Below are 21,724 nucleotides of genomic sequence, written 5' to 3'. Positions count from 1 at the left end.
ACACCCCGGTTTAATGCTGTAGAAGTTGCCATGCCCCTGGTCGAATGAGCTCTTAGTCCATCAGGCGGTTCTTTTCCTGCCAATCTATAACATTCTGGTATGGCTAAAATTATCCATCTGGATAAAGTTTGTTTTGTTACCGGAAGGCCCAGTTTACGTCCAGTGTATCCCACGAAAAGTTGATCACACTGGCGAATCTTTGCAAATCTTGAGATGTAAAAACTAAGAGCTCTCCTGGGATCTAGTCTATGAAGTCTTTCCTCTTCCTTGCTTGCATGAGGAGGAGGGTAAAATGTAGGCAAAGTTATCTTTTGTGACAGATGAAAATCCGAAACAATTTTTGGTAGAAAAGAAGGTTTAACCCTAAGGACTTGTCCTTATAAAAGATGTTTTACAAAGGTAGCGGGCGCCCCTCTCTCGCAAGAACAGACATGATAACCTGTTCAGTGGTTATTAACCACTTGAGAGTTCGCAGCCACTGCTTTTACTCACTGTGCCTTTCACAGATGGGTAATATCCATTTGCATATCAGTCTTTGTCCTGCCCAGGGGCAGTCCAGCACCGAAATACAATGGCAATTCCAATCTGAACGAGAGTACCACCAGCAACCCCATACACGTGTTTCACCCTTGTTGGGGATCATCAGTGAGGTGAAGCTGATGCCTCTCTAAGCACAGTGAGAGGGAGACCACATCTGGTTGCCCCCAGGAGACCTAGGGTTACCAATCCCAGGTTCCTTAAAAAATAGTTTTACAAAGGTAGCGGGCGCCCCTCTCTCGCAAGAACAGACATGATAACCTGTTCAGTGGTTATTAACCACTTGAGAGTTCGCAGCCACTGCTTTTACTCACTGTGCCTTTCACAGATGGGTAATATCCATTTGCATATCAGTCTTTGTCCTGCCCAGGGGCAGTCCAGCACCGAAATACAATGGCAATTCCAATCTGAACGAGAGTACCACCAGCAACCCCATACACGTGTTTCACCCTTGTTGGGGATCATCAGTGAGGTGAAGCTGATGCCTCTCTAAGCACAGTGAGAGGGAGACCACGTCTGGTTGCCCCCAGGAGACCTAGGGTTACCAATCCCAGGTTCCTTAAAAAATAGTTTTACAAAGGTAGCGGGCGCCCCTCTCTCGCAAGAACAGACATGATAACCTGTTCAGTGGTTATTAACCACTTATAAAAGATGGTGTGAGGAGGTCAGCTCGAAAGCACCTACAACTCACTTACCCTGCGGGCTGATGTCAATGCTACAAGAAGAATTTTTTAAACGTAAGGAGCCTTAAAGGGCAAGAATGTAAGGGCTCAAATGGAATACATGTGATAAATTTTAGAACTAGATTTAGATCCCACACTGGAACCTGTAAAGGTATTGGGGGAAAAACATTATTTAAATCTTTTAGGAATTGAATTATCAAAAGGTATTTTAAAGTAAGATTCTTCTTCAGAAGAGCGCTTAAAGATGGATAGCGCTGCTAAATATCCCTTTATTGTCCCAACCTGGAGCCCCAGATTGGCCAAATGTAACAGAAAAGATAAAATTGTGGTGATATTACACTGAAAAGGGTCCACATTCTTTTCTCTGCACCAGCTACTGAACTTGTTCCAACGACACCGATACAGAGACTTAGTTGATGGCCTTCTGGGCGAAAGCAAAATCTCCATCACGTCATCCAGAAGGTCCCAATCCTTGTATCTCAACCTTTCAGAAGCCATGCGTGAAGGTTGAGTGTGTTGACCTCCGGATGGAGAACATGACCTTCCTGTCGCGAGAGAAGATCCTCTCTTCTTGGAAGACATATTGGAGGGCAGATAGACATGTCGAGAAGGTCCGGGTACCACGTTCTCCTGGCCCAATCCGGAGCAATTAGGATCATGGTCTTCCTGAACTTTCTCAACCTCCTGATTACTTGAGGGATCACAGGGATTGGAGGAAACGCGTACAGTAGTGGGAACTCCCATTTCACCACGAACACGTCCCCCAGAGCTCCTCTCGGGGGACATTCCCTTGAGCAGTACAGGTCGCACTTCCGGTTGACCCCGGTCGTGAACATATCCACTTGAGGGGTTCCCCAAAGGGCGAAGATCTCTTGAATGACTTCCTGAGCTATCTCCCACTCGTGAGAGACCCTACTCTGCCTGCTCAGAGCGTCCGCTGTTGTGTTTCGCTCTCCGGCTAGATGAATTGCCGATAGAGATATCCCTTCTCGTATTGCCCAAAACTAGAGTTGCATCGCCTCTCTGGACAACGGTAGTGACCCTTCTCCTCCTCTCTTGTTGAGGTAGTACATAGCCACTGTGTTGTCCGTCATTATCAGAACATTCTTTCCCCATACAGAGGGCAGAAAGGCCTTCGGCGCTAGTCTGATTGCCCTCAACTCCAGAAGATTGATATGTAGTTTGGACTCCTATGGAGACCAACGTCCGCCGATTGTCAGATCGTTGATGTGGGCTCCCCACCCCGTGAGTGAGGCGTCCATCACTGCTGTTATCTCCGGCCATGGTTGCCAAAAAGATTCTCCTCTGAGGATATGATGTCTGCAAGCCCACCATTGAAGGTCCTGTGCTACTTGGGCTGGGACTTGAAGTAGATCTGACATTTCCCCTGAGAACTGGGACCATTGAGTTCTGAGAGCCCATTGAAGAGATCTCATTCTCAAACTGGCTTCTGGCACCAGGAAAATGCAGGATGCCATCAGACCGAGCAACCTGAGAAAAATCGAAGGCCGGAAGATGCTGGGCATTCTGAAACTTTGTCACCATCTGCAGAATGTGGTGAGCTCTCTCTTCGGGAGGCGAGGCTTTGCCCGAACAGGTATCCAGGACTGCTCCTATAAATTGGAGCTTTTGTGATGGTATCATGTTTGACTTTTTTAAATTCAGAGAAAAACTTAAGTTGTCTTGGACAGGTGATCCAGGGCTTGTTCCGGAGAACGTGCTCTGATCATCCAATCGTCCAGATAGAGGTAGACATGAATCCCCCCCCACCCCCATTCTGAGACTCGCTGTCACCACCGCCATCAACTTGATGAAATCTCTTGGGGCGGAGGTCAACCCGAATGGCAGAACTCGTAACTGATCGTGAGAATTGCCAATCGCCAATCGCGAACCTCAGGTACTTTCTGTGCTTGAGATGGATTGGCACATTAAAGTAAGCATCCTGAAGGTCCAATGATACCAACCAGTCCTGGAGTTGGAGAGTCTGAAAGATCTGAGAAAGTGTGACCATCTTGAATTTGTCCTTCCTTAGGAACTTGTTCAAGTTTCTCAAGTCCAAGATGGGTCTCAGTCCTCCGTCTTCCTTTGGAATAAGGAAGTATGGGGAATACCAACCCTTGTTCCTCTCCGCTACAGGTACATGTTCTATTGCACCTTTATGTAGCAGGGTTAAAACTTCCTGCAACAGGAGCGGATCTGGATGCTTGGCAGAGTTGTATTCCAGAGGATGGTTCTGAGGTTTCTTTAGAAAAGGAAGGCAGTAACCTTGGGATACGGTTTCCAGTGCCCAAGCATCTGAAGTAATGCCAAGTCATTCTTTCAGATGCTGTGTTATCCTGCCTCCCACCGGGGTCTTGTGGGTCAAAACCTCAGAGTGGTTTTGCGGCAGCTGCAGCAGCGGCTGATGGTACAGATGCCGTTGCTGGGGCTGATCTAGCACCTTTTCCTCTTCCCCGAGGAAATTTTCTTTGATTGGCCTGCCCTCTTCCAATTGAGGAATAACGAAAAGGACGACCCCTCCAGGAAGATGAGCCTGTGTAGGGGCGTTGCTAAGGTTGTCTTATAGCGGCACTTAGAGATTTTGCTGCCGCTTTGGAGGTCTGTAGCTTCTCCAAACTTTCATCTGCCTTGCTACCGAACAACCTCGAGCCATCAAAGGGCATATTAAGATGCCTGGATTGCACATCAGGAGCAAACCCAGATTTTCTTAGCCAGGCAAATCTGCGTAGCACTGTGCTAGTCGCCATGGACCTGCTGATGCTGTCAGCTGTCTCCAGTCCTGATTGAAGGCATTCTCCTGAAGCCTCCTTTCCATCCCTTATAATAGCTAGAAAGCCATCATGCTCTTCGCCTTCTGGGATGTGTTCAGCTGCCGCTGACATACAGTCCCACAGGGTATAAGAGAACCTTGTTAAAGTACAGGTTACATTGGTAGACTTCAAAGCTATACTGCCCGATGTAAAGATTTTCCTGGGCCATGCATCCACTTTTTTATCGTCCCTATCTAGAGGGATTGTAGGGTATGCATCATTTTTTGTGGAAGTGGCTGCCTGTACTAAGCTTTCCGGAGATGGATGTTTACTGAGGTATTCCCGATCAGATGTACAAGGTCTATACTTTGCCACAAACATTCTATTCACAGCCCCCTTGTTGGGGTGTTCCAGATAATATATCTGTCATGTCATCATCATGACTGACTGGTGAACTCCTACCTCACCCCATAAATTCTGTGACTCTGCCCATTAGTCTTCTATAACTCGTATCCACTTGTTCTGATGGGTCTGGTTTGTCAAATTCATACTCTAGAGAAGTATCCAGGCCACTTGCTGTTTGCAAACATTCTTGCAAGTCTTTAATTCTTGATTGAGGATCAATTAATTCCTCTGGGACAGGTCTTGTACCATGTCTAACACCTGCAGAGGTCACTTCCTCTTGTTCTGATGAGTCTCCCTCATATATGGATGACATGGTCCTGCCTGAAAAACTCATGTCGACTCTCAGGTTGAAAAACCTTTTCAGGCATTACAGGTCTTTCCTTCAATAGAGGCTTGGGCGTCGGCGAAAGCGTCGATGGCGCTGTAGTCTTAACCATTTCCTTCGATATCGTCGAAGGAACTTTCGACGATCTCGATGTATTCGTCGAGGAAGCCGTGGAAATATCGAAGGAACCTTCGTGGTCTTCGAGCGCAAGCTCGACGTAGCTTCCTTCGAGTGAGTTGTCAACTCGAGGAGCTTCGAAGTCTTCGACGGTGTTGAGGTCGACTTCGATGGCGTATGATCTTCCGACGCCATTTTGTTTCCCTCTGCCTTCGATTTATGCACCGAAGGATGTGTCTTACGAGGTGATCGAGAAGAATCCCTCAATGATGTTCGACGTCTTTTTATGACCCTTTCTTGTTTTGGACCTTCCTCTCACTTTTTTTGTGAGCAGGAGCATGGTCTTCCTTAGCTATTTTTGATGAGGTCTGGGCCGTGTTCTCAAAAAACATTAACATGGATACTCGAAAGGCTTCCCATTTCCTAGGAGAGTCATGTTTGGATGGGCATGTTATAACCTCTTCCGAAGATGTCGAAGAGGATTAGGGAGATCGATGCCGTCTTTTCTTCGAAGACGAAGAAGATTTCCTCGATCTACTTCTCGAATGACTTTTACGATGAGATTTTGAAGACTCGTCCGAGTCTTTCTTTTTTAAAGTAGGCTTCGAAACACCCTCCCCCATCGCCAGTTTACCTCTACGCTCTTTTAGGGCTTTGTGGGTCATCGACTGGCACGAACCACAGTCTTCCGTTCAGTGGTCAGGGCCGATGCACCATAGACAGTTCTTATGTTCGAGTGGACCGCCCTCTGCTGGACAAGAGAAAAAAAATTCTGAGGCGAAACCTAAAGGTAAGGATATATCTAAGATGAGGAATACGTGGGAGGACACAATCCATTCGAAGGAGGAGGTTGGGCTGAGAACACTGGACCATTATAGTGCCATTCTGGTAGACATTAATGATGCACCTAGAAAACAGAAGTGTGCCAAGTGAACTTCCCATCTGGTTCCACCATTAATGGCAGAGGCGTTCTTAAATGTTTTCCTTCTAGACTTAGAGAGTGGGGTAAAGAAAGGGGATATAGTAGTAATTAGAGGAGACAGGATAGATTAAGAGCACTATAGTTGCAGAGGAGGTGGAGAGCAGATGAAGGGACTGGGCAATGCACGAGGAACTCACCAGGCGGCCTAGCAGCAACAGGTGAAGAAGAGTCACATGCAACAAGTGAAACAGTAAAATCAAGGGTAATGAGGAATAGGGCCTAGGTTACAAAAGGCAACAGGGAACAAGAACAGTTCACAAACCTGGAGGCGCAGCCAATAAAGTGAGCATCCAGAAATGATAGTCAAGGTAAGGTAAAAAAGAAAAAAAAAGAAAAAAAAAGGCAATTACCACAGCAGTATTTTACAAAGAACTCTGATTTTCAAAGCTAGGTAGAAAAGCCTAGCATTTTAGCACAGCCAAGGTGTTGGAACAGCAGGATTGGATTTTCTTTTTCTTCAAAATGCAGCATTTAAGAAGAGCCCCCCCCCTCCACCATACACAGCTGCTTTTAGCGCACTGGTGTGCGAATGTAGCAATTTCAGTCATATATTGGTGAAATGCAGTACAATCCAAGTTCCAAGCAGACGGAAAATGTGGCGCTGCCATATTTGTAGTTATAGAAGCAGAGCCGGCACTTACAGCTGTTGTATAAACTTGTCAGCGAGCACACTAGTTCACTCGGCACATAAGGCGTTCTACATCCATACCCCAACCAAACCCAATGACTTGATATCAGTAAATAAGTCGCTGCTCTCCTACCTAATAAGTATCATGCTGCCAGGCGCGCCGTAGCCCATTACTTATTCATTCTCATTTGAGTTTAGAAAGGGTTCGGCCATTTTTTTATGGTGCTTTTAGATTTGACTATTTGGGAGTAAACGGAGTACAATCTATCCGCTGTTTATGTGCTCGATAAACACAGGCTCTCTAAAGAAACCTATAAGCAGGGCTGATGTTACATCATGGCCATACGTCAACCATCCCGAGTAATTACAACATTAGTGCAGCTGTTCTATGAGAATGTCACCACATACCAATTGACTAATTAATGGAACATCACGCTGGGTGGCACAAACAGATTTTGACATTGAGAGAAAATAAGTTTGAAATGGAGGCAATACATTTACCCCGAATCAATAATCAGATTGTTCCATTCCACACACAGATTGAGTCCCTGATTTCAGTCCCCACCGCTGCATGCCTTTGATGTGTCTAGTCTCACGCTCTCCTATGCTGCCGATGGAGTATGAGAACTGCCTGCGGCACTCCCGTTTCCCTGCGCCCCTTTTTCACACCTATGGCACCCTCTGCAGCACCCCTCATGCCCACGAAATGGGCCTTCACCATGACCCGGCTTGCTTGGGCCCCTTTCTGCTCAGCCGCACATCTACCGCCTCAATCCCACTGCCTCCTCCTGCCTGATCCTTGAACTCAATATACCACTTAAAGCCGACAGTTTACTCTCTCCTGACAGACGCAATTCACCTTTCTAGGGCCCTCTGCACCAATACCTTTCCTCATCCTCCTAACTCTTGAAGCCTTCCTTTACTTTTGTAGTTCTGAATCATTTGTAAATTGTACCTCGCCGTGTGCTATACCTGCACACTGTCCATTTGCTGCATTCTAGTGTTTAGGCAAAAAAAAAAATCGAATCTGGATGTGCCTTCAAACCTGCACATTGTCGTTTTTTGCTGCATTTTAGTATTCAAATAAAGCGCCGATTCTCCAGAGCTCTGGTCCTCTCTAGGCAGCGCAGCCGCAACAGCCTCTTCCTCATTCTCCCCCTTTCCTCCCTACGTCCCCTTCAGGTAATCCATAATAGGACTGCAAGTCCAAGGACCATATCTCTCCAGCTCTAAAATCTCTCCACTGGCTCCCTGTGGCTGTGAGGATCGAATTCAAGACCCTCATCATCCACAAGGCTTTCTGGGGCCAGGGCCATGCCATCCGCAATTTTCCCTCCCTAAATACTCCCCTCCTAGAGCCCTACACTCCTCTAACTCCAACTCTCTGCTTGTCAAACGCTTGTCCAAGCAGAGTGGGGGGCAGGTCTCTCTCTTTGGCTGGTTCCTCCCTTTGGAACAGTCTCCCTGCCCCTCAAATTTGAGCCAGACCTCCTAAAGTTCCGGAAACCTCTAACAACTCTGTTTTTCTCTACCTCTTTCCCTTCCTTGCTAATCACCCCACGGCCGCAGAGACTGGTGGCCTGGACCACAATCACACAGGATACCAGGCCCTCTACCCAATCGACGCCAGCACCCTCCACCCCTACAGCACTGCCACCTGTGGGCCCCTGACTGGCAGCTCTGCATCCAGCCCTTGGGGTTCATCTGCCCTAGCACTTAGTCTGAGGCCTCCTCCCTGGCTCCCCTCAGCTCTTGCCTGCCGGGCCCCTCCAGCACTTGTTCATGACACATTGTTACAAATACATGATCTGTGTTTGGATAGGCGTTTCACGAGGCGGATGGTTTTACCCACATACAATAAGTTACAGGGACATTCAGTCACGTATATAACATTTCTGCTGTTACAATTAGTGTGTGTTCTTAGTTTCCCATTTGATCTTCCCATATTCAAAGTCGTGTTATGTCTCTTTATAATTACACACCACACACTATCCACATCTATGGTGCCCACTGACAGGAAGAAATCCACACATTATGCGTACTGTCTGTTCTTCCAATGTAATTGTACAAGCATGTACCAATTTCTGTCGCAAATGTGGATTATTTTTGAAGGTACAGTGATTTCTCCTCAAGTGTACCTTCTTTGACTAAATGCCAAATTTTTTGAATGATCCTTTTAATCTGGTTACTAATCAGACTATGTTATAACACTAGATTCCGAGGGTTAGTATTGTCGTGTTTGCGCCAAACTGATGATCAAGTCTACAGTTTCAAGGTGAGAGACAAATTAGACCAGTAACACTATTTATATTTTCCATGCATAGTCTTTATTTACTTCAGAATGTACTCTCTACACCAGTTTCACCCTCTTAGGGTCAGGGGGGCTCATCAGGAGAGTATCTTTTTGACAACTTTAGTCATTTGTGTGTGCTTCAAGGGTGGTTTAATTTTCTTCAAATTGGGTAACTTTTAAGTTTTTGAGATCATAGATTTATTCTGTCCATAGCCTTTTCAGTCACTGGAGCTTAAGGTATGCGTTTTGACCTTCACACTTTTTCTGTACAAGGATGTAGGCAAACTGTCCTCTCCTTTACAAGTTATTAGGTATAGAGAGTTGAGGGGCTTTTTATCCCACATCACAGTGAACTGGATATGATTGTCACAATTGTTAAGCCATTGATGGAACATAGCTTTCCATCACCATTCCAGAGTAGGAAAACATTGTTTATGTATGGTTTCCAAACCGATACATAGGTGGCAAACATTCTCAGAGAAAATATAGAGCCTCTCATAGTGGGCTATATATAGGTTGGCTACTTCTGAGCAAAAGAAGCCCCCATGCTCACCCCCTACTGTCGTTTATAGAGCTTTTTAAATATGAAGGAGTTTTTGTTCATGGCTAATCGTGCACACTCTAGAATAAATGTGCTCGGAGGGTGGTGAGGATGTTCACATGTGGCTAGGATGGATTCAATTATCTTCAAACTCTCTTGTTGTGGTATTGAGGTATATAAAACCTCCACATCCATGGTGGCCAAGATATCTCCTTGATTCATATGTATAGCCTGTGTGATTCTGAATCTTTCACATATGAAGGTATCTCTACTACAAAAGGTTTCAGAAAATGTTCCACGTACACTGAGAGATAGAGTGGTTTTAGAAGTGGGTCAATGGCAGACACTATGGGTGGGTCCTACTTTGGGAAGTGTGTAAAAGGCTGCCATCCTTGGGTGTACTTTATTCAAAGATGGCAGCTCTCCTCTGCAAATCCAACCCTTTCCGTTCAGTGTGTTTAGTAAGGCTGGAGATTTCATCCCGTAATCTACTAGTGGTATCACCTGCCAGTTTTGTACATGAAGGCAAACGTGCAAAATATTCATTGAAAACCTAAACGGGACGAGATTGATTGGAACTCTCCCACATGCATTCTCACAACCAACTGGTGCACAGACTAATCAAATCACCTCAAGCTTACTGACCAATCACATCATCCACATTTACTTTCTGCAATAGGCCAATCACAACACAGTCATGAGATTGGGGGGAAAAGAACGCTCCTTCTGGCAAATCATCCCACTCTAGGAGGTGGGTGTTGCGTGTGCCTTACTGAGCTCCGTGCTAAATCTCTTTATATATAGCACTGCATTGTCTTGAAAGCCTAGCCTTAGTACCAGAGTGAACCAGGGATCAGAAAATGTCCTCAAACATACTACCGGTCTCCTGCCACTGTAACACTGCTGACCTGAAAACACACTTCCACAGTGCCATTAAACATGAACTTTCCAAACTCACTTATCACAAATGGTCAGTCTTGTTACCCAGGTCAAACAGCCACATGTTGACGCAGACTCAATTTCTGTGCAATACAATACTCCAGGGGGCAAACGTTACACTTGCCAATAGCAATTGGCGAATAAGAAATAATGTGATGTGGGCATGTAATGAATTGAGGGGGCAAGTGACTTTTTAATGGCTGGCTAGTAGCTTGCAACTTGATTTTTGCCCCATGTAAAACTATACATACATGGGTTTACAGCATGGTAATTTACGATTTTCAATGGAATCAAAAATATACAATTCCTCCAGCTTCTATTCAATTATTAAATGCCTGAATTCTTATCAGGGTGGTTAAGGACCATAACACACCGATTATTTAAACAAGCCAATAGATAGCTCCATTAATGATTTTGAAAATAGCTGCAGAAATGTTTTCGCACCTCTTCAGCCTCACTATCATCCATGGACTCAGAAGGAGGATGGTTGGGCTGGGGGAAATTGTTCATCTCATTAGCCTCCAGCCACTCATCACTGAATGGACTGGCATGCATCTCGCATACATTATGGAGGATGCAGCAAGCCAGCACCATGGTGGGAAGCAGGGTGAGGTTGTTAGGCTGCAAAAGGCACTGCCAGCGTGCCCTCAGGCGCAGGAATGCATTCTCAATCACACTGTGAGCCTGCTTGAGTCTGTAGTTAAAGTACAACTGTGGTGGCGTTAATTTCTCAATGTCCAAATACGGTTTTAGGAGCCAGTCCTGAAGTGGGTAGGAGGCATCTCCCAACAGGACATACTTCAAAGCTCTACCACCAAAGAGCTTTGGAGGCTTAGAAAGCAACCCACCATCCCTGGCCAAGATCCACAGGTAGGAATTCTCCAAGATGTCCCAGTTTTCCATCCCACCAGGAAAGCCGGTACAGATGTCCCAAAACTGGCCCAACCCATCCACAGCTGCCTGCAGAACCATTGCGGGACAGTGGCGACTGTTCCTATAGTCATCAATGCAGTGTGTGGGGGATGCCACTGCAATATGTATTGTGTCCACAACACCAACACAATGTGGGAAGCCCCACTGTGCATTAAAAATGCGGGCCATGTTCCTTAACTCATGATCATTTGGCAATCGCAGGTACAGTGGCTTCAGCAGGGAGACTATAGCTTGGCACACCTCCTTCACACATCTTAAAACCATTGAAGACCTTACACCAAACAGGGTGCCTGCAATATTGCAATCTATATTGGTGGCCAGTCTCCAAAGTGCCAGAGCAACTTTCTTCTCCGGACTCAAACGGGTGTTCTGATGGCACAGTTTAGGGTACAGCTGGTTGGACAGAAGGAGGAATGTGTCTTTGGTCATATGGAACTTCTCCAGCCAGTCCTGTGGCCCAAACTCCTGAAGAGCCACCTGTTCCCACCAGTCACTGCAGTTACCAATCACAGGCGATGAAGTGCAGCGATGCTGCCATATCCTAGCCATCAACAGCTGAAAATTGCCAAAAAAAAGGAGAAGGAAAAAAAGCAATTTACTAACAATGAACACAATGCAAATGCAACTTCATAAAAAAAACAGAAGTGCTCTACTAATCAAGGCGGGCACATATACACAGTACTTAGAAAGAGAACTAACATCTTTGAAATACTTTTGCCTTGATACCTTTTGCTCCATTTTATCTTGCTCAGTGAATTAGGTGCCGTAGCATCCTTTTATCATTCAACTCTGCATATGCAGACAAATTAATTGAAGACACTTATGTATTGCATCATTTTCATATCGGAACATTGGGTAAAGACATGTACAGTTACCCCCTCGCTTGAAGTGCACATTGACATTGCATACTGATGAATACACTGCATGTGTTCTCCCAGTCTCCATAATTTCATCAGTCTTCCAGATTTTTAATAATGTGCCCAATATGAGGGTTAGCCTATGTGAGAACACAGTTGTCAAATGGGGTTAAAAACCTTTAAGCACGATGGTTTGGCCGGTTTTAACTCTTACAGGGTCTTGGGGAATCACTTTAGAAACAACCGAAGACTTTTCAACTAAGAGGTCAGGATGGTTTTAATAAACAGGACTCGACTGCCCCAATACAACGCTGCTCCTCCCAAGATATTCACAACTACTACACAGGCATGTGGTTATAGCACCTAGTATGCTTCTTTGATGCTACACTAAGGTGATAGTCTCAGGATGGATTATAGCAAGAAGCTTGCTTTGTGACTTTACCTACCAGCAAGTACTGACGACCCATTCCACATGCCTACGGGTACTTGTCTGACTCGGATATTATCACCATCTAGCCACAGGTTTTTTCAGGCTTGGTTTTCATAACCCACCAGCTGTAGGTTGCATCACCCCGCCCCCAGGCCAAGCCAATGTCTTCTGTGGTCTCCTCCCATCACCCAGGAAGTAACCCTCAAAATATGTTCTCCTCAGTGTGTGGTGCCTCCCAGCATCTGAATTATAGCCCTCAGCAGGCTCTTGCTAGGTGTTGGTTCTCGTCAGTGTCTAAAGTAAAGCCTGCAGTAGGTTTTTCCCCCCTTCCTCTCCTTTCTTCTGTCTGGTTAGACAGCAGGCTTTTAGGTTGCTCACCTTCTCCCCCGGTTCAGGAATGTAGCCTTCTGTAGTTTAGTGGCTTCTTCTCAAGATCTTGGGCTAACCAGTGTTGGAAATGCAGTCCTCAGCAGGCTCTTGGGCTATAAAACCAATTCCTTTGGTCTCTCCCACACCTATGTATGCAGCTCTGCAGTGGGAGCTGTAGGGTTACTGGTGCCTTTCCAGAATCTTTAAACCAGTTTAGGTGGGCCTAAATACGTCAATGTGCTTGAGCAGAGGAAATGGGCCATGAGACTGCAAGGACGGTCGCCGTTTCCCACAGGTACAATGTCAGGACTCCAGTCTCTCAGCTCACACTAATCCACAGGGACGAGTCTCTAGCTCATTCGACGGAACCCTCGATCTGTCCTTTTGAAATGGGTGGTGGGTGGGATGCTGCAGATAACTCTGCAAGGTTGGACAGGGCTCTAGATGTAGGGGCACTCTGCCCTTGCCCCATTTCCCCATCTGGTGCTTCATATGTTGCAACAGCCATTCTTCTGCTAACATGAGCATGCGAGGGGTTGGCTCTTATGGCACCACAATCCTCTGGCAAGGGGAATATCCCTGCCCCTAGGCCCTTCCACTGACAGCCCCTGATGGCATGTGGTCTTAAGACCAAGAAGCAAAGGATATGGGTTTGATTCCACCAGCAATGCTTGCCCTATGTCCCCAGGACAGTGCATCTGACATTGCAGAAGGTAAGATGGGAGGATCTTACCCTCTTGGATCTCATATACACACTGCTGCGGGAACATGGGTGAATCATTCCCCCGATTTAGCTGGTGGGATTGATCCCATATCTTGTTTCTTGGTCATGAGACGACATGGCATCAGAGGCTGACAGTCAAAGCTCCCCAAGGGCCAAGGGAGCCCCCTCTCCCATGCCAAACAATTGTGGCCCCAGAGGTGCCATAGGAGGGATACCTTGTCAGCTTCCACTGCAGCCCCCTTGCTTAACACGGGTCAGTAACGTAAGGACTTAATTGCCCAAAAAACCCATTCCCATTTGATACTAGCAAAACCATAAACCCCACACTCAGGGAACTTCAAGGCCCGGGACAAGAAGGACCTTATTTGGGAATAGAAAGAGGGACACCTATTATATTTGGTCTATGACCCAGGGCTCGGCAGGGCGAGTACCCCATGTTTGTGGCTTTGGGGCAATGCAGAAAAACAGGAGACCATTTGGAGGCGGAACCCCAGGATAGTTTTGATAACCCTTGCATCTGCGGACCATCAAAAAAGGAATAGGGGAGATTCTTGGGCGTCACAGGATCTGCAGAGCTCAAGAAAGCCAAATACTCCCCAAACACTCGTTTGAACCATCCTAGACCTCACATCATCATAGGGAGGACTTAGATGGTGAAGAAACCACTTGAAGTAATGGGGTAGGAGGCAATTATCAGTAAGTCATCCTGGGGAGAGGCATGGCTGCGCAGTGAGATCCAAAATGACTTGATACCTGACAAATCCCTACAGGAAAGCAACCCCAACTAATCACATACAAGCACATCCAATCATCATCAACCTGGGGCCCAGCTGAAGGTGGGAGCTGGGACTGTGACGACTCTGCATTTCTGCCTTTGGATAGCACTGTCTATTGACCCGCTGGATGTGGTCAACCATCAACAGACATGACCCTGAATTATTATTTAGACAATTACTGTGCTTTTGTTTCTATACAAAAACGCCTGGTGTTCGTCAGCACTGGCTCCTTTCCGAAAGTCCTTCCCAGCGAGGTCCACTAACCACACCTTTGACTGCTTGTGTGCAGCCCAATACACATTGGCTTTCCTCCCTGCCAGCAAGGCTTATACGCTGCCTCACCATAAAGGGTCCTGTTCGTGCGTTGAACTTTGAACCTCGTGCAGCTGGGATCCATTTGGAATCCCTCTGCTTTGTGGACCATTCTGCTTGTGTTTTGCAGATTACTTATCCCTCCTCCACCAGTGTTGCCTAGCTCATTTCCACAGTCCCGTTTTGCAGGTTCTGCCCTCCCCCCTCTCCTCTGCCTACCACCAGTAGGTTTTCCTCTTTTATTCGTGCTCGTTTCCTGCAGATGCTAGCCCCTAGTTATCGTGCAGTGTCCCTGCAGCTTCCAGCCTCTGTTAGTTGTGCTGCTTCCTTTCAGTCTCCTTCCGTGCTTCTTGCTCTGCCCTTCTCTGGATATCTCAAGTCCGTACAGTCTCAAGCATTACTCTGTTTAGTCATACTGTTTCCTCTTGTTTCGGTGAGTCCTGTACACCTACTTTCTATAGTTTTCAGTCCGGTTGTATAGACTGCTTTAATTACATTATCCCAGTCCCTTGCTAGAGTTACCTTATTGAAGCCCCTTGGTATAGATTACCTTGCTACAGCTATCTTGTTCTATGACATTATTACAGTTTCGTACATACCTAATTCCTGTTCTGAATTCTTTTTTTCCCCCCCTTTTGGGCATTTAGTTTCTATTATTCTATATTGTACTCACATGTGCCTCTGTATTCTTTTGTACAGCGATTGACTCGTATTCCTAGGAGGCAACGTCTGCACCGTCTTCCTTTGTCTCGTTTACCTATAGTCCGTTTCATGTAACAGTGGGCGATTGCCGTTTTCACAGAAGGCCTCCACTGTATGATCCTGCTGGATCCACACAGACTTGCCTGGTAAAAGTTCACTCCTTGTATGTGTGTTAAGGTCTACACAGAGACGACACTCCTGCTGCCCCTTTCCCATGTGCTTGCAGGTTTACAATCTGTTATTGTAACTTGCGCTTCCCTTATGTCAGCGGGCAGTCTCATGTCTGACCCATGTAGACCCCTAGGGTACATTGTTTGTCCAGTATATGGTTCCCACCCCTACTTGGTCACCATTACGGTCTGCCTTTTCTTCCCGTTACATTTTTTTTTTTACCTTGGCGGCTCTTCCTTCTTGTTCGCCTTCCTGCTGTATGCGCTTCTCTGTCCCTTCAAATCTACGCAGGGTCCCCTCTGCAGATACTGACAGGGACGCTATAAAAAGGAAAACCACCCAGCTCTGTTGGAAAGCTGTTGGACTGCTGAAGGAAGGAGCAAGGTAGCGTTTGGAGACAATGCACAGGTGGAGTGTGGAATAATTGAGAGGAGTTGAAGGAGGTGGTGGATATAAGATCTAGGAAAGTGGAGTGGGGCAGTGTGAAGAGAGACCAAGGGGGGAAAAGGAGGCAGAGGAAGGTTTATTGGAAGAGGTTGTTGGAAGGATGGGTTCCCAACTTAATAGGGGTGGGGGGGCAGAGGAGGAGGATGTAAGGGAAACAGCTGAGGAGGAGTTCGATTATCATGAGTATGAAAAAAGGTCTTTTGTTCAGACGTGGGGGCAGGTGGCATAGAAAACCAGAATGAAGATTTGACAGGAAAGACACGTTGTTGGGACAGGATTTGGTCCAGAGAAGTAACTTTGGTGAGGAGGGCATAATACCCCTTGGGGTTAGCAGGGAACCCATATGCCTGGTGGGGTGGAGGGAATTTCACCTGGACGTATTCGGCTCCCCCACTGTGGAAAGCATGGTGGACCGGGCAGCATGACTTAAATTGTACTTGGGAAGCCAATGAAGATGACGTATTGGGGAGATGAGCACGTCTAGGCGTGGAGGTGGCGACTCGCTGCAGTATTCTTCGAAACATGCAGGTTGTAGGCAGGCTGTGCCAAAAGTAGGGCGTTACAATAGACTATGGTCGACAGGATGAGAGGATACCAGAGGTGCACAGATTTGGAAAGTAAGAAAGGGAAGGACTATGCACAGGATATTTAACTTTAAATAGCCTTTCAGACAGATGAGGCAGATCTGAAGGATGGCTGAGAATAAAAGAGGATATTTGTACGCCAAGATCCTTCACAGATGGGACAGGAGAAGGACCAAGACTGGGAATCCAGAGAGCTAGACTAGATCAGCTAGATCTCGCCACCCTTAATTACCTGGCCTGCGGCTTCCCTGAACCGTCTCAAGCAGATGAAGAGTCAGACCACTGAAGAGCAGAAGGGGGTGCAGGCCCAGACAGCCCAGGAATCTTGTGCCATGACAGGTGGACCTGGTGAGAATGGGCCCCCTAACCCCTAGAACGATTTCGTGCTGAAAGGGATAGGACAAAAATGTCGAATCCCATCACTGAACCCGAAAACGCAAGGGTTTTTCTTCCAATGTTTGCACTTCTCGCAAATATGGATGGCATGTGGGGCAGGGGTATTAATTAGGCATGGGGACTGGAGGTGGGGGGGGGGGGGGAATCTCCCACTGCTTAATTACTTTCTACAAGGAGTGCAAAAATTCAAAAACAAAAAAATAAATGTTTGACATTTGCAGTAACAAATGCAGTCATCACATACATCAGTGCTGAAAGGCTTTGGCAAGAAGTGGGGTGCGAGTTCCCCAAAACCAGACTGAGGTACAATCCAAGGAGATCCCTGGAGCAAGCTTTGGGCAGTCGTTTCATCCATGAGATAGCGTATTTTACCTTTTGTTATTTTGCATACACGTTCTCTGTGACAGGGGGTCACTTTTTCCCCATCCGGCCAGTTGGACATTTAGAAACTAACTCCCCCCACCCCCTTTTCCAATACAAACACTTTCTCACACCGTGAGCGACAACGGACTAATACCAGAGCCGTTTACTTGACATGTCCCAACACAAGGGTCAGGCAGAGTCAGACAATTGCCAACAACTACACACACCTGGCTGCCTTTTCCCATCCCCATAGAGATAAAAGGCAGAGCACAAGAGCACACTGAGCAAGGTCGAACGCACAAGGAAGCAGTTATTCCAGGACAGCTGTCCAAACGAAGGAGGAAGGCGGCGAGACCAGAAAGGACGTCAAGGAGGGAGCTGCCCTTGCCATTTTCAACCCAGACCTGCAAAGCCTCCAACAAAGGAAACATAAGACCGGAATCGCAGCTGGCGAATGGTGTGACGGATGTCAGTGGTACATGGAACCCTCCCGACCCGACAGCCAGGGCGGAGAGATGTGGTTGCCATAATGGTACCATCCTCGACTCCAGCAGCAAAAGAAACACCAACAAGTTCAGCACAGCTGGGGAGTCAGAAAAACCCGATAGTGGACCGGACTGTGTTAGGCTCAAGGTTGCAGTGGCAACATTAAGAAGATTAATTTACAGAGGTCCTTTGAGAACGAACTTGGTACCAGAGAGAGTGGTCCGGCGCCACGTGGGCGCTCATTTGGAGGTCTCTGGCTGGTACCCCTGCCCTGAACAAAGAAACTGAGTCAAACAAAAACAAAAAAACTACAAATACCAAGAGGCCATAGGGAAGGCCGGCGTTAGGTGTCAAGGTGGTCATACAAGGGTTAAGCCAAACCCCCTTGTACAATCTAAAGTCCTCGACACGTTGCAGAGGTTTTGACGATTGCGGAATTGTGAGAACGTTTATGCCCGGCTGAGGGGAACGCTGTGCGAACTGTGATTTTGTGAAGTACGCCCTTGCCATAGGTTAGTAGAGTAACCCAGCGAGGCGTGATCGCCCTTCAGAAGACTGTTTAAAATAGGGCTGAGCCCGGATGAGGGTGACCCAACTAAACCTAGATGACGTTGAGACTTTTAAATGTTACAAATAAGGAGATTGACAAATAAGGAGATTGTGATTGAAAGGCGAAAGTGAACCGATTGAGGGACGTCAAGAGAAAAGCCAAGGGAAGTGAACCCCACATTGTGAAGAAGCTAAGTGAACTACATTGCCACGACAACTACGAACCCGACTGAGGGTTGTCCAGTGAGTGGATGGTCTGAGCCCGACGGAGGGAGACTAACCGAGAAGGATCGGAGCCCGGATGAGGGGGATCCAAGGGTGAAGGGTAATCACCCGAGGTAAAGATTAACGGAAGGAACTTTTGTTTTCATGTCAGGCCCTCTGAAGCAAGAGACTTTGCATGAGAATAGAATTGAGCACAGAAGTCCCTGATATAGAGAAAAGGAACTGTAAGCAAGTGTGCTGTGCTCAAAAGTCCTGCCTCGTCCTGTGCTAAAAAAATGGGGAAGGGAGACTCCGGCATAACATCCTGACTGATAACTTTGTGAACATTTCTTTCTTTCCTTGTGAACATTATCCCACACTATTTTGTAGCACAGCAGTAGGATTGGCAATAGTTTCTTTTTAGTATAGGCCCTTTTTAATTTGACTAGACTCTACTAGGACTGTATTATTTTATGGTTGTAGCTCCCTCTCATCTTAGATTTAGGTTTAGATTAGGTGTTTATCTCACCCTTTTCACAGTTTAGTAAACACCCTTGAACTGTGGTCACTTGTGTCTATCCTACTTTGATACCATGCCTTCCTTACATAGGGGATACGAGGGAACATGCTCAAAAACCCATTCGGACAGTGACGTACTTGATCCAAGAACATACGACAGAACAAACTATGCAGTAGACCAAATGGCAAGCTGGAAGGAAATGGAGACTAAAAGGGGCGGATAAGGCTCCTTCTGAAGACTTAAAGACAAATACTTGAGGAGACCAGGCGCCAAGTTAAGTTTCATCAGTGAATATTTTTAATGATACGTCAACAAAGTGCCATTTTGATGACAAGCGTTTCGGCGGTTTGCCTTTATCAAACCTGGGCTAATTACTTTATGCATGATTTCAAAACCAACAGATTTTTGTTGCTTTTTATGCAACCGTTACATCACACACAAATCATTTGTGAGCAGTACGTTGTGATGTACCAAGTCGAACATTGTATAAATAAGTGAATAGCATCTATCCAAAACATCATATGTTAAGAATGGCATGTGCCAAATAAAAAAAATAAAAAAATATCAAAAAATGAATTAGATGCCAGACATTCAGGGTTGGTGTAAGGGAGGATTGTTGGGAGTAAAGGAGAAAGGAATCGAAAAGAAACAACTTGTAAGACAAATTGTCTTTGCTGTTATGCTGGTCATTGGCTAGTTTTTCAGTGTCGCGGTTACTAGGCAAGTTCACTTGGTAAGCAATTGTTAAATATAGGTATAGTTAAATAGCCTTAGTAATGACCTTTAACTGGCTTAATTTGGTAAATGCCAGTAAATCCTCTTGTTGCTTATATTATTTAATTAGCATAACATGTATCCGATTGTCCACGGATTGTTTTTTTATTACTTGACATTCTATACAGTTAAATAGTCGAATTCTTACCATCATTCTTCTGTAATCTTTGTATTCCGATTTGTAATAGATGGGTTGAATCCCTGCGAACATTTTTACGGTAATTCCCGTATTGTTGCTTTACTTACTTCAAAAACCCTTTTTATATTGTTATTGTTATAACGCTGCTTGTTAATGCGTTATTTAAAATGCATTGATGCAGGTAGTATTAGGCAGTGTCGCTCTCCTAGTCATATATTACATGCATGTCGCGTATACATAATCTGTAACCCTTCCTCTTATATTGCGCAATGTTACGCATGCAGTAACATCCAAAGGACGGCACGTCCTAAGGTACTGCTGCATAATCTATTAATTAGTGTCTAAACTTCTACGACTGTTCAAAGATAGTATATTAAATAACTCAGAGTTCCATACCGATGCCACAGTATCTCGATCATCCGCATTGGCTTTTCTCGTGTGCGAGAATGCCGTCGCCATTGCCTTATTGTTGTCTTCCGTTGTCATAGTTACTGTGCCACTGTTCGGCTGTCTTCTGTTTCCATACTATTTTCCCATCGCCATGGTTTGGGATCGTAATCTCGTTTGGAATAGCACGCAATGGGCTGTAGCCCAAAGTGCTTTCAATTCAAAATTGGAGATACCCGTTTATACACGCTTCTTATAATACTTTATGGCACCATCTGTAGAACGATGTTGGCAATTTGGTAAAGTGTATTAGTTCCCGTATTTGTAAAGAAATAACGGCTCATTTAGTTGCTATTTGTCTATTCTAATTCGCCCATTCATGCAAGTACCTAGTACTTGTTGTTAATAATCTTCTATTCTGTTTTATATATTTGTTATATTACATCACGAAATTGAGCAGTCAAAATATTCACAATTTCTCATATATAGGGGTAATAATGTTCTTTCACTACTCATATTTCAAAGTATTCTCGTATATGTTGAACTGTTCATATAAACACGTAGTTTGCTGTGTCTACTCGTGTCTGTGTATTTAGTGTGATTTACTTTAATCTTCTAAAACACTGCAAATATTTCCTGGATTATCAGTGATACGTTGATCCTTGGGTTATTACAGCGCCTGATCAATTGTAACAAAAGCATCCTTTTCGTTACTCAAATTGTACACCAACATATGTTTCTATCGATCATAACAAAAACATCCATTGCTTTAATCAAGAATTATGCCAACACCTGTTCTCAAATGAAGGCTTCACGTTTTCTTGCTTTTAACAGCGAGTATAATCGGTTTACTTAGAACAGTGGGGTACATTGAAACAATAGTCAACATTAATCATGCCAACATTGCTTGAATTAACTACATGCAATATGGAGTTTTGTAAGGATCTTTTAAAAAGTTGTTTGAAGGAAAATGAAGAAAAGATACCATCTCATTTTCTGAGTTAAGACCAGTGACAGATGTGTTCAGTTTACATATTAATTTCGCTTCAGATTGCCTCAGAGTTTTTTTCTCTGTCACCACCTCTCTTCCAAGAGCAATTTTCTGAAGTCCAATGAATCTCATCTCTGTCTTATTGTCCATTTGGTGTGCTTCTTGCCAATGGTGTGCTATAGGGTACTTGGGATCTTGACTCCCTATTTTAGATAAATGTTCTCTTATTCTAACTTACAGCTCTCGTTTTGTACTTCCAATATAACGTTTGTGATATTTACATAGAAGATTTCCTGAAAAAAATAATTCCAACCCACAAAAGAGATGGGATTAGTTCAGAACCAGATTGACCCCGGGAAGGAGGTAAGGAGCAGACGGAACCTTCTAGACATAAAAAGGAGGGCTATAAA

At 45.4% G+C, this 21,724-nt stretch overlaps 1 protein-coding gene across 1 annotated transcript in view; it reads right to left on the bottom strand.

Annotated features, from left to right (window-relative positions):
- Positions 1 to 10,373: 10,373 nt before the first annotated feature.
- Positions 10,374 to 21,724, bottom strand: part of LOC138575023 (uncharacterized) — a 35,950-nt gene continuing 24,599 nt past the window's right edge. The window contains exon 2 of the mRNA XM_069649449.1: positions 10,374 to 11,688. Coding sequence (XP_069505550.1) covers positions 10,606 to 11,688 — 1,083 coding nt within the window. The 3' untranslated portion in view covers positions 10,374 to 10,605. The remainder of the gene's footprint in view (positions 11,689 to 21,724) is intronic.

The sequence above is a fragment of the Ambystoma mexicanum genome, chromosome 1p (assembly GCF_040938575.1).
Source record: "Ambystoma mexicanum isolate Mex_15411 chromosome 1p, UKY_AmexF1_1, whole genome shotgun sequence".
NCBI lineage: Eukaryota > Metazoa > Chordata > Amphibia > Caudata > Ambystomatidae > Ambystoma > Ambystoma mexicanum.
The sequence above is the reverse complement of the archived record's forward strand: the minus strand, read 5'-3'. Positions and strand labels throughout refer to the sequence as shown.